Source organism: Panulirus ornatus, chromosome 24 (assembly GCF_036320965.1).
Source record: "Panulirus ornatus isolate Po-2019 chromosome 24, ASM3632096v1, whole genome shotgun sequence".
Classification (NCBI taxonomy): domain Eukaryota; kingdom Metazoa; phylum Arthropoda; class Malacostraca; order Decapoda; family Palinuridae; genus Panulirus; species Panulirus ornatus.
In genome coordinates, this window is record NC_092247.1 from 6,955,590 (window position 1) to 6,969,977 (window position 14,388).

At 35.3% G+C, this 14,388-nt stretch overlaps 1 protein-coding gene across 2 annotated transcripts in view; it reads right to left on the reverse strand.

Annotated features, from left to right (window-relative positions):
- Window positions 1–14,388, reverse strand: part of Uck (Uridine-cytidine kinase) — a 42,915-nt gene that overhangs the window by 6,620 nt on the left and 21,907 nt on the right. Inside the window, exon 7 of one of the 2 annotated variants that reach the window (XM_071677088.1) lies at window positions 159–13,454. The exons of the other annotated variant lie outside the window; for it this stretch is intronic. Coding sequence (XP_071533189.1) covers window positions 13,336–13,454 — 119 coding nt within the window. The 3' untranslated portion in view covers window positions 159–13,335. Of the gene's footprint in view, window positions 1–158; window positions 13,455–14,388 lie in introns of those variants that run through there. 2 annotated transcript variants of the gene reach the window in all.

The following is a 14,388-nucleotide window of genomic DNA, read 5'->3' on the forward strand; positions in this document are numbered from 1 at the left end:
ATTAGCACAACTGCCAGATTTATATGCCAAATATTTCATTTTCAAACTATGACCCATGGAACATAATGATACAGACTTTTCTTCTTAAGAAATGAAACACCTTTGTCCACCCAGCATAAGCATCTAAGATTAATTTCTTAGAGGCCAATAAAACTAACTTTCTATAATATCATTTACTTCCACCAGGGTTAGCAACATTTGCAAATACGCTAATACATTAGCTTACAGTATAATGTATGATTTAGGATACACTGAGTTGTGTCCTGACTTGATATTTGCTACACAGTCAACATACAAATGACAAATCTGTTATATATTCAAATATCACCAAAATACATAAAAGCCAAGGCAAGGATCTGACCCTGTTCAGATAGGTCAAAGAATCCAAATGGCTGATGTACCAATGCATATAATATGGTAAAATGACCTGGCACTTCACCAACAGAGTGGTTGTAAGCAACATCATCACTTTCTGCAATGGCCATAGATTGGATGCCAATCACTGTTATTATTTATCTATGAATAAGTAAGCACATACATCAAATGACACTAAACAATTACTTGTATACCATGCTGACAGTCAAAGGCAGTCACAATCATTCATAAGATGAAAGATATCTGAAGCATTCTAATACAGATTGCCAGCAGCGGTATAAAATCTCTAAAGAAAAACATCAAGATCTGAGAAATGAATGGAGTCACTTGTGGTTTGCACAAATGAATCAGAACTTCAGATGTAAGACTCAGAAATGACAAAAGAGTGTTTGAGTCATTTCATTAACATAAAATCATTATGTTCTAATGATCAGGATGGTATGTCTATACGCTTAGTTAACTTTCGTAATTTTGGCTATATGAATCTTAATGTGTGTTGTCAGGTAGGTTTGTCAAAATGAAGGTAAACTTTAAACTAAACCTGTGTTACTAAGTACTAACACATAATAAGGAGGATGTAATCCTGAAATAAGTGAGCCCACAGTCTAAAAGTTGTCGTACAATCTACTACCTCGATTGAAGGACTGATAAATATCTTTATTAAAAGCTTCGCTTTGGCTTAACTTAATAAAACAACTCTCATTTATTCCAAACATGCTAAAACTGCATATATAGAAACCCCTACAAAGCAAAACAGGCTACATGTTCGAGAGCCAGTTGAGTAGCCTCCACATCACCAAAGAATGAATTTCATGTAGTTAGACTGGTTTTTCAAGTTCTCCCAGCATTAAAATTTACTAATTGTGACAAAGCAGTAAAAGTGTTAATAATGTATTCACTTTGAAAATGAAATTAATAAAACATAATTATTCAGTCTTAAAGAGCACTGATGAGTATGAGTGCAACTCATTTCAATATTTTGCTGTGAATTATAAAATATTCCTCAGTGAATTTTTCTTTTCAAAAATGAAACCAAAATTGTACCAAAAAGATATCAACCCAACTGAATTTCAAAACTGAAACTGTTAATGTGTGAAGTGCTGCAAGGCAGAGAAACAATACAAAAATAAAAAAAATAGCTTGTATCTTTGAAAGTCAACCTTCCCTATAACAGTACTGTAACTCACCATACTGTCAAATGATCCCTGAAAAACAATTGCTGGTCAAAACAGTCATTGCTGCAAAGAGTATAGAAAAAGCACTTAATCTCTTGGAAAGAGACATTATAATGAATGGGGTCTTTTTTCATTTAACTCATATAACTACTTTGTTATAGATTTTCAATGGTTTATCAAGTTTAATTTGAATTGTCTGAAGCTGCAAAATCAAAGGTGAACTTGCAGTTAATATGGCACTACTGAACACAGTGCCTCTGTGCTAATCCCCCTCCCTGCACCACTGTACAAATTACATAGGTCAGAGAAAAACAAACAAAAAAGAGAAAGCACAAACAACCAAAATTTGACCCACGGCTTCCATTTGTTTTATGAGTCATTTTCTCTAATCTATGCCAATCTATCTCTAAATTTGATTTCACTGCATTAATGCATTTTTGTATGACAGTCATGTGTACGAATAAATCAATTTCCTTGAATAATATAAAATATGGCCCATCATGATAAATCGATTTGTGTTAATATCACTGCAACTACTCTGTTGTACACCTGTACTTGTCAACAGAATCCCTGTGAAACTGCTCTTTTATCCCAAGCATTGATCAGCACTAATCCTTTCGAAAATTGCAAAAATCACAGGCATGGGAATAGTTTGCAATTCATAAATCTGGATCCAAATGTTGTGGGGGTTAAATCAACAGCAGCAATTGGCACAAAAAAGTTAAACTATACTAATAAACAAAAACGTGTACTACACTGAAATTGCACTTATGATCACACAAGTATGACTAGGGAATTTCTATTCAGAACACAGGCATTTACAACAAAAAAGTGAATTCTGTTTAATACAAAAACAGCCATCAAAAATTCAGAGCTTGAAACTTTACAGATAACCTTCACCAGTTGTACTTTGAGCATCAAAAGTAATAAGAAAAATAATTCTTGAGCATGGAATGTAATATCTCACTTCATAAAAAATACTAAGCAATGGGGGAACCTGAGCCCCTTACTACTCTGATAGATAAATTGGATGGCTATGGCACTCAAGAAGAAAGCCTTTTCTTTATCTGCACAGCAGTCTGCACCTCTCACTCACACTTTAAAGAATTTCTTTGTTTAACAGCACTACCTACGAAAAAGATCTGATATGGCTTTCTCTTTTTTCCAAACTGCAAATTTTGTTCACACTCTTCCATAAGTCAACCCAAATCTGAGAAGACGAAGTAAACAATGACAGTGGAAATCCCTTTTCTCCCGGAAGTGTGCATCAGGTGAATAAAATATTTCATGAAAAGGATGACTATACAGGTAAGTAAGTGAAAAAATCAAAATAGTAAGTACATATATACAGTATTGGCAAAAATTATCCATATGACACACATCAATATCAGATGATTTAGCCACTTATAAATCTTTAAAGAGAACAAAGATAAATGATGAATTAAGTGGGTTTTGTTGAAATACATCACAGTACAAATCTATGACAATAAAAAAAGTTGAGCAAAAGACTGATATCATTATCAGTAACCAAAAAAATTCTTAATTAGTCAATGACATGAAATCTGACTAAAACTTGTAATCACTGTGACAGGGTGACAAAATCAAAGATATCTATATTGTATAAAAAAAAAAAAGGGTCAAGCTTTCGAAACCTTTAGTCTTAGAAAAGAATTCTGATATACAAATAAACTGAAAAGTAAGTTTAACTTGCATACCTACCAAAAAACAACTAAAACAAGGATTTCATCAAGTACTTTTTGTAAATACTCAAAAGCTACTTTCATGTCTTCTTTGTATCTCTCTAATGTCAACTACTTTCCCATAACCACCAAAACTAAATATCACCATCAAATACCTTATCAGAAGCTGTGAAAAGGCTAAGTTTGGTACTTGGAATCAGTAACATCAGCAATAGGAAAGCATATGCTTGAAGCAAGAGTGGTATATGGTAGAATACTTGTAACTGCTTTCCCCATTTCCATCAAATGTCAAATCAACATATCTGTCATATCTCCAAATACCTAATTGAGTTGTAAGAGATTGTATGTACTTAGGAATGATGTTCTGAAACCCAGAACTGGAAAAGCACATGCAGGAAATGGAATAAGGTAAGGAAGAGGAGGAGGTAAACTGAAAGCCTGGTGAAAGGCTGAAAACAATACTTATAAAGATATAAACTTATTCATCCGAAATGTCAGGATTGAACTGAGCATCAAGACCTTTTAAAAATAAAAATTTTGATCAGTTAATGTGGAACTTGATTTATATGCGAGTATAACTTTCATGTATTTATTTCATGTTGAGGTGCATTCCCCTAAATGCGACTGAATGGAAAGACGCCAAACGTGACATACTTAAACAGGCTGCATGATGGAATACCTCTTCCAACACTTTAGTCAGGTCATAATCACATCACATGAATGAAATGCTATTATGATGTATTATCATGGAGAATGTATGACATGAACTCAGTGAATAAACTACAACAACTGGACTGAAGCTATCTGGAAGGCAGTAATGACTTCAATGGAAAAAATGTATAAAAGTAGTCAATTAGGTGTGAAAGGTAAGTGGCAATTTCCGAGATGATGTGATGGGAATTTTTACACACTGTGAACTGGGAGCACTTTCTATGTGAGTGGAAGGCAGATATGAGATGTATGTCTACCATGAGGAACTAATTTGGTGTGTCAAGTTTAAATCGAAAATTTGTATCATTCTTCAAGGAAGTTTTCTTTTAAATAGTCATAGAAAATATATGGTAAGCTACATATGAATGCTTATATGGGGATGGGGTTACAGCCAGCCAGCTAGTCAACATTACTAGAAGGCTTCAGCACTGCAGTAATCAAACAGTAGAACATGATGCTAATACCAAGCAAGAATTCTAGGAGTCAAGTTATCATGAAAGCTACATGAAATTCCTATGAACATGATAACAATTGCACCATGATATAAGTTCTCCACTTAGGAATGAAAGGATGGCTATAAGATTTCTGTCAATATCAAGGTTTATACATGAACATAACCACACAAGTTCTAAAGAGAGCTGGCTATCTTCATATCATACCAAACAGAGGTTAATAGTAGAACACAGCCAAACTATGCTTTTTCAAAATATACGTGCAATTCATATTGAATAATCATTTTGGACACCAAATTAGAGAGCAAAATAGTGCCTACTATAAATGTCAAATGGCTATGAGAACTATATTATGGCAAAAAAAATATGAAGCTGGATAAGTTTCAAAATGACATAATTACATGTTATAGTCACACCTCTTGAGGGGCACTTTTCTTGCAACTACTTTTCTCTTCATTGTCAAGGGAGATGCTTAAGAAACAATTAAAAGTCTTGGAAATGATGGAGACCTGAGATTAAGTCCTTAAGAAAATACATCCTACTCTAACCCAAAAAATAAGAATAACCCCAAGATTTTGATAATTTGTGCTACATAGCTTTAAGTAAAACTTTCTCAACTAGAGTATGAGTGCTGCTTCTACACATGTCTAAATTTACTATTCAACACCTGCAATATCCTGATCAGTGTCAACACAACAGTACATAATAGTCCACAAGCAAAGCAATGCAAAACTACCTCATAAATGACCACTGCTGCAGTAACAGGCATAACATCTATATCCACAAATCTGTATCTGAATTCTGTTATGATTCAGGATCTTATTCTGATTAACCAATAAAATATAACAATCAGCATGAGCTTCAATCTCAGTATGTGATATTTCTAAAGCATTTTTTCAGTATTTATAGCAGGTTCTCACATTCAATATCTTCTCTTTAACAACTCTGTCACAGGACATCTACAAGTTTATAAACACACCATAATGTAGACATCAGATCCAACTGCAAATATCAGACCTCATGCTGTAAAAATTTTGTGTTGGTGAAAACTAAATCGTAACATTCATCTCACAAAAAAAAATTATGTGAAAGAAATATATTCTTAACAACTACTTGTTCAAAGATTTTAACTATTTACATTGTATAAAGTTTTCAGAATGAAACCATTATATGCAAAAGTATTCTCTGGGAGAAAACCATGATGTTGAGATATATTAAAACTTATATGTAAATGTAAAATACACAAAGATAAAAACTGAGTAACAGGACACACAGGATTAACTACTCCAGCCATACAGAAAAATATGAATAAAAAAGTATTGGGAGCATCCACAATGTCCTGAATGATTTGTAATACTCACAGATCACAGTTAAGGATGATGTGCAACCACCTAAGCTTTTCTCATGCCTGAGGACATGGAAACACAATTAACATAGCAGTGCAAAGAAATTTCTGACTTTTCTAAACCAGGATACTGGACTCTTTTAAGTTTCATCCCCTGAGATGCAAAGCTTCAAAGACGCAGCTGTATGGATAAGCTAATGCCTAAACATACAGAGTAATGTCCTGTACTGTTACAATTTTCTACATTCTCTTACAAAACAAGCCAAATTTTGCATAAATATTATGGAAGCTGTGCAAACTCTTCCCCCTTATATCATATCTATGTGCGAAAGGTTTCCAGTATGGCTCCATAAAGCTATATGAATACAGATGACCCCCAACTTACGATGGTTTAACTTAGAAATTTTCAACTTTATGATGGTGAGATGTTTAACACTATCATAAAATAGGCTTTGTGTTAGATGACTGTGTCCAACTGTAGGCTAATCTGAGAATATCTAAGTTAGGTTGGGCTAAGCTATGATGTTCAGTAGGTGAGATGTACAGTATTATGTATATCAAATGTACTTTCGACTTACAATATCTTCAACTTACGATGGGTTTCTTGGAACGTAACCCCATCGTAAGTTGAGGAGCATCTGTACTGCATTCATGTTTTAAAAAATATGGTGCATGATTACTTGGTTTCTGTTAATGACTTTAAATTTCTCATCACAATGGCTTCTACAATGAGCCAATTCTCAGTGATTCAAGTTAATAAGCATCAATAAAGTGCACTTTCACTGATAAAAACACTAACTACAATCCATCACTCATTACATGAACATTCATGTGCAACTTATTCACAGAGTGAAAAATGATCATAGTGTGAATTCTTAAAGTACAGGTACAGACACTATAAAATTTGAAAACACCTCCAAAGAACATCTACTGACAAACTGATTATCAATGTAATGTAATATCAACATACTTCTCTCTTGCAATCGGAAGTTGTTGATGTACATTATAAAGCCATCCTGCTCTAAAACAGAGGGCACATAGAATACAAAATCATTTCTGTTTTTGACAAATGGAATACTGAGGATTTCTTTATTATTCTTTCAAGGAGAGCAATAACATGAACACAATACTTGGTCATACTCCCACATTATCAGATATAATATCAAGCTAAGTGACAATAAGAGGATGTAATCCTTATCACTGGAGGATTAAAGACTGATTCCACTACAGGCTGCTCAAAGTAAACATATTTTCTTATAACAAGACCATAAAAAATGTAGCAATTTCCTTCTTCTCAAACATTCCTCATATTCTTAAGTTTTATCATCTTTCACAAATGTTATAAAAATAAAAATGCTTGTAAACTAATATTAGTTGAAAACTTCATGTACAAAACTTCACGTGCAAAAACTGATATCTGGACACCTTAAAAGTAAGTTAAATCTAAAGAGCATTAATAAAGTTACCTTTACCTTCCTGCCCTGCAAGCCCTTTCTATGGAGCTCCTGCACTGCTCAAGGATCCAGCCACATCTACAAGATCACAGGTTAAGGAGTGATCTCATGTGTATGTCTGTGCAAGGCGAATACATGACACTAAAAGTATTCAAGGTCTTCAGCATGGAAGCTGTTTATTGGGCATGATAAGTCTTGCGATATTTGGAGAAAGGTGGATGTGTTGGAAATGGAATGTTCGAGGCCATGGTGTGAGATGGTCTGATTGAGCAAGTAATGAAATGGTAAGAGAGAGGTGTGGAAATAAAAAGTGAGGCAGAGAGAGTGGAAAAAGTTGTGCTTACTCCTGCCTCACACTTTAGGAATGTCTTCTCACAGATCCCCCAACAAATATACCAATGACAGAATAAAATACACACCGCAATAACTTAACAAGCACTAAACAACTGACCTCCCAACTCAGTTTTAAATTCTAGCCTACCAAACATATGCCCATCTGAAACCACACAGCCCAGACAAACATAAGTCACACTCTTTTGCTCATGCTCTGGATATCACCCATTACTACAACACTACAAAAACTCTTTTCAACATATCCCAAGACCCTTCATGCCCACACTGTGAATAACACAAAGAAGACAGCAAGCACTTATTACTCAAAAGCCATTCACTTTCTATGTGTGACAACACACACACACACACACAAACATCACAACACTTTACAACCTGTGGTGCCGACCAGTGGATGTGGCCAATTTCTTGAGTACTGCAGGAGTCTCATATATATTCTCTCTATCCTTGATCGCCATTTCCCGCATTAGTAAGGTGTCACCAGGAACAGATGAAGAAAGGCTGCATCTGCTCACATGCATTCTCTAGTTTTCATGTGTAATGCACCAAAATCAAAGCTCCCTATCCACAACCAGGCCCACAGACCTTTCCATGGTTAACCACATATGCTTTACATGCCCTGGTAAGTCCACTGACTTAACAATGATCCCTGTATACCACATCATTTTAATTCACTCTAACCAGTGCATGCCATTCACCCTCCTGCATCTTCAGGCCCTGACTGCTCTTAATATTTTTCACTCCATCCTTCCAATGCCAATTTGGTCTCCCCATTCTCCTTGATATCTACTCCTCTAACAAATATATCCTCTCTGTCAATATATACATACATACTTTTCATACTTGATTGCCATTTCCCGAGTTAGTGATGGTAATGTCAGGAGCATATGAAGAATGGCCACATTCCCTCACATCTATTCTCTAGCCATCATGTGTACTGCACTGAAAGGGAGCTGGGGTTTTGGTGCATTACACATGACAGCTAAAGAATAAAGGAGTGAATGCAGCCTTATTTTGTTTGTTCCTGGTGCTACCTTGCTTACATGGAAAATGGTAATCAAGTATGAATATATATTTTTTCCATACATATTCGCCATTTCCCGTGTTAGCAAGGTAGCATTAAGAACAGAAGACTGAGTCCTAGAGGGAATATCCTAACTTTGCCCCCTTCTCTGTTTTTTTCTTTGGAAAATTATCTATATATAATTGAAGTAAAATAATAATAATAAAAAACAATATATCATTTATTCATTATAATTAATCGCTGTTTCCTGCATCAGCTAGGCTGCGCCAAGAAACAGATGAAGAATGGCCCATCCACTCATATACACACACATATATATATATATATATACATAAATGCCTAAACACGCACATATATGTATCAACATATACATACACAGACATATACACATATACACATGTATATATATTTATACTTGCTTGCCTTCATCCATTCTTGTCACTATCCGACCACACAGGAAATAGTGTCGCTACCCCTGCTTCAGCATTTTTGCGGTTTCCCACGAGACAGTAATATCAAGAAAAGATGACCAAGCTTTAAATGAAAAATTCTCCATTACTCCCTTCCTCAGTTCCTTCTTTTGGAAATAAATGCAGGAGCTAAAACATTTCCAGCCCTCCCCACTCCCATAAGTGAGAGGTCATCTTCAGAGAGACTATATCATCATCAAAAGATGGGAAGAGTGCTGGAGTGTAGAAAATCTTCTTGCCCAAAAAGAGCCCACTTTACCTTGCTCCTACACAGAGTGGAGCCTCAAAGCTGCAAGAGCACCATAAAAAGGTTCCTGGGCTTCCATAACTATCTGTATATAAATCCCACCGTCCTCAGACAATACATTATGAAAATTCAGGTAAAAGTGGAAGAGTACCTCAAGACAAAATAATTCAATAGTACCTTAAACCCAACAAGAAATTACAAGCTGTACTGCATGGACAATGCCACATATAGAGATGCAAGAGCTATGAGCTTATATGTCCCACTGAGTGTGTTTAGCAAAAGGAATCTCTTGTTTACATATGCATGTGCACCCTCATTTATGGCTCAGTTCATGTCTTACATGGTAACATTGTGAAAGCAAGTACTGACTTCATAAACAATAACTGGTAACTGATGAAACTCCCCATGAAGAAATTCATCCTTTCCATGAGGTTAGAGAGACTCTCATGGAAGAATTATCTACACACAATACAAATTTTAACTCCTGTGAAATTTACTAATATCTTTACTTCTGCACCAACAACCTAATATCCTCAGATTTCACTCATGATGACTTCATCCTACAACCTTCAATATCTACTCTTGTTTCAGAAGAGAATAAGGATGCCATTATGCCTTTCCTAGAATCTGAGAGTTCTACACTTTTCTATTTCACTGTAATATAAAAACGTCACAAGTACATACCTTACAAAAGATGACATGCTATACTGCTATACTTAATATAAAGCATAATGTAACTTATGTTAATTTTCATTCATGCAAAATGTCACTTCTCTTCTAGCACATTATATTCCACAATTAACCAATTATTCTACATTAAGTTAACAATATTCTTTGAAAAGAATGTTATGTCCTATATGTACTGGTGTACAAACATATCACACAATTTAAACCCTCAACAAATGCTGCACCAACACCCATTACATTTCCACCACTCACTCACCACACCATGGTTGGTAAATACGTTCTTTAATAATGTAACTGTATCAAACAAATATGAAGATCATCGCTGGATAAGTAGCATGTATGTGGGAGGGAGAAGTAGCAGTTTGTGGGAAGAAATGAGCAGTGGTAAACTAATCCATAAAAATACAAGGAAGCTGAGTTCATCTCCAATTAGTTTTCTGTGACTGTGTCACTATACAAGATGGCCAATGAATGGTGTCCCTTAGTCTTGGGCAACTGCTCACACAAACAGACAATCTTCCCTTGCAACCATCTGATGCCAAAGAACAACAAATTTTGCAAGAGGTCAAAAGATATACAGGAAAAGGAGGAGAATGACACCCAAAAAGTGATGAAAAGTTATTACTTTGACGAGATCCTTGAAAAAGGGTTTCAGAAGATTAAAAGGTACAAATGTTGATGTGCTACACGTGATCCACTCTGTCTGACTTGTGCTCTAAAGCTATTTCATATGTAATCTTTGCCTTCCACACCAACTAAATGGAATTAATCAAATTTCATCATAGGCTTTATTATTGTGCAGTACTCAAGGAGTGTGCTTAAACATATGACAGGCCACCTGAACTGCTGTTCAGTACACTGTTGAAAAGTTTACTCCAAAGGTAGTGGAAGGGAGCTAATGTCATGCCAGCTAAAGAATGGAATCCATGAAAGAGCACTGAGCTAAAGACCAGTATGTCTGAAAACTGTGATCTGTAAAACACTGAGAATAAAACCATACAGTAAATGGGTAAAAATTTGCAAAGGAGAAGCTATCCTACAGAAAGGCTATACAGGTTAAGAGAAGAGACCATGTATAATAATGAAATCAATGACAGTGTGAGTTCTGTTTCTAACAAAAGAAATGCAGGGTAGGCTGCATATTCATGAACTGCTAGAAAACATTTGATGCAACCCTTAAATAAAACTGGTAAACTTACTGGACATTCTATAGGAGGAAACTCCTCCAATAGATCAAAAATTATCTAAGTCCCATGGTTGCTCTATCCCTACATCTCTCAAAGAACAGTTCACTTCCCACATCAAAGGTCTGTTTCACAAACTTCAAGGTTGTGATCATGTCACCCCTCACTCTTTGGTCTTCCAAAGTGGGCAAATTTAAAGACTTTAGCCTTTCCCTATAACTTAACTCTCTTAATTTTGGTATCATCTTTGTTGCCCTCCTGTAGACCTGATCTATTAATTCTATGATTTCAGGTGTAGTAAGTAAGCCAACTTGAGAACCACAATCTAGTTTTGGCCTTAAGTAGGATATAAACAGCTTCCTAAATATTTCCTCTTCAATATTCTTGAAAGTTATTCTAATAATTACCATTACCAGACTACAGTTTGTCTCCTGTGCTATTCCCCTAATGCAAGACTCTGGCAACAGGTTAAGGATGATGATACCCTCCTAAACAGAGAATCCTCTGTGTGTGTGTGTGTGTGATTACCAATTTCTAATCATGTATTTTCTTGAATGTGGAGGAGTTTTACACTTCTGGGGCCCCATCTCTGGAACATTCTCTACTATCACTATCATCATACAACATCTTATGTCTATGTATGCTGTCTGCATTAGCTAAGTCCTCATCTTCTTCCTTTCACTCACCATTTTTACAAAATAAAAGTACTTCTTCAATATTTCTTCCATAAATCACTTGATTAAATTCATGTAATGTTCTCCGGTATGTATGTATGTGCTTATTTACTACCTACGGGGTCAGTTCTATCTTTATGGGGCTCCCTCAGTACTAAGGAAGCCAGCCACATCTAGATGGGATCTCAAGTCATAAAGTGTAGAAACGTATGTGTGTACACTAAGAGGGGAGAAATTCTAATATTTGCTGTACACAGTTTGTCTCCTTAATAACCTAACAAGTTTCCCAAGGTGGTGTTCTGGCAACGGGTTATGTGCAATGTCAAGCCCTAGGTCCCTATCATATACAGATTCCTGTGAATTACTTTCTGCTACATTGCACTCATTTCAATGCCCTTTTTATTGTTTCATTTTCATAACTTTGTATCAGACCAGCTCTGGAGTTTGTCCAAGTCACCTTGTAAGATGATGCAATCCTCATCACTCTTTACTTCCCTTATGAACTTGGTATCATCCAAAAACATAGTCAGGTCCCAAGAAAATGCCCTATGGCATACCTCTGATGACCTCACCCCATTTCATTTAAGCATCCATGACAAGTGTCCTCTGCTTACCCAACCTATGTAATTTTCTACCTACCAAAGGAGGCTCCACCTTATTCCAGTTTCAAGATGTAATTTAATCATCAAACTCTATACTGTGCAAAATGTCAACACTTTCTGGCAGTCCAGGAACACCTATCCTTATATAAAACAGAATGAATTTTCTCAAAAAACACATATGTATGTACATATGAATACAAACAGATACAAAGCCAGACATATAGGCAGAGGCAAATAAAGAGCTAGACAGAGAGATAAAAGGAAAGAAGAGATATTTGATGAAAAGGCAAATAGAGATCCTGACCAGACATCTTAATTACATTTGGACACATGTTGCCAGATATAATCAAACTTCAGTAAATGTGTTCTACTTTTTCTTGCTCACACCATTTAAAGCTCATTAATTTCTTTCACAAACAGTTCATTCAAAACATCTGTATACATAACAATTTCCAACTTCTAATTCTCTTTGACAGACTTTAACTATCCCATCTTGCCATATTTCAGCCATTTCTCATCTTGCTCCCATTCAACTGTAAATGACACAAAAAAGTTTCTTATCATCAATACCTACTCATCTGGCAATATATATAAAAAAACATGACATACATGTATCAAAAATGAAAACAGAGCATTTCTTTGTCCCTTTTATTATTTCAAATACCTGAAATTCAATCTTAATGTTCCAAACCCTTGGGCCTAACATACTACCTTTACTTTTTTTCTTAGTGAATATTCATAAATTTTTAAAATTGTAAACATCATCCATTCTCTTTTATACAACAAACATATGCTAAATACATGTGGTGGACAAAGGTTTATTCTGGTTAGTACAAAAATATAGGACTGATCCTAACTCTGATGGTGTGCATTATCAGTTTTTCTTATCGGATTTTTGAGTCAGAGTTTGATCGAGAACGTTGCTGTATCCCATTTCCGGAGCCAATTCCAGAGCGTTCGTTGACAATCTCTTGAATATGCTGCACTATTAGGTTAATGGCAACTGCAAGGCAAGCAAAGAGCATGGCAGGCTAATTAGTGGCATTCTTTGGGAGGGTGAAAGACATACAATGTACAGACTGAGGGGTACCCACCATCCAGCTTTTAGTTTTCTACCCAAAGTGCAACTTGGCAGGGTTCCCCAATGATAATTTAAAACACACACACAACATAACATACCTTTACACTGAGACTGGACAATGGTTTCCCTCAGGTGTATGCACTAATCCTCAAGTAAACAAATACATGAAATAAAAACATCTAACAGCACACAATATCCAAGCCTTTAGACTTCACCATAAAAAAATCAATAATAGAATCACTTGAAATGGAGTTTACAGACTCACAGGACAAAAACATTTTCTTGATCTCCTTGGTTTAGTTATGAAATTTTTCTACTTTGGATTGAAATTATATATATTTCTATAATCTAAATCATAAAGCACTCAAGAAGCAATCTTAAGTCTAATATCATAAAAATACTATCTTTCATGAAAAATGAGCTTTGGTAATCAATGTAACAACACTAACAAAAGAAATTATATAAACTTCATAACACTAAACTGTGATACTTCACCACAGTTCAACAACATATACCAATTCAAGGTTATGAATTTCACGTGCAGTTGTGTACAGCTGCAATACCTAATAACAGGTGCTATAAGGCAAAAAATGCTTGCTGGCACATCAACAAACTTCATCTTGGATCTTTCAGTGCATAAAACTTCATGTTTTTATCAACTTGCTAGGATAAGAGTTCACAACTGATAAATAAAGGGGTCTTGTGCCACATCAGTAATCCACCAGTTAATGGTTTCCCACAGGGAGAATTCATTAATCAAAAACAGAAGGACGTGGGCCATGCTGCTTCTATGAAATATGAAATATCTAAAGTTGATCATCAAGGTTTCTGATTATTCATCCTTATACAAAACTAA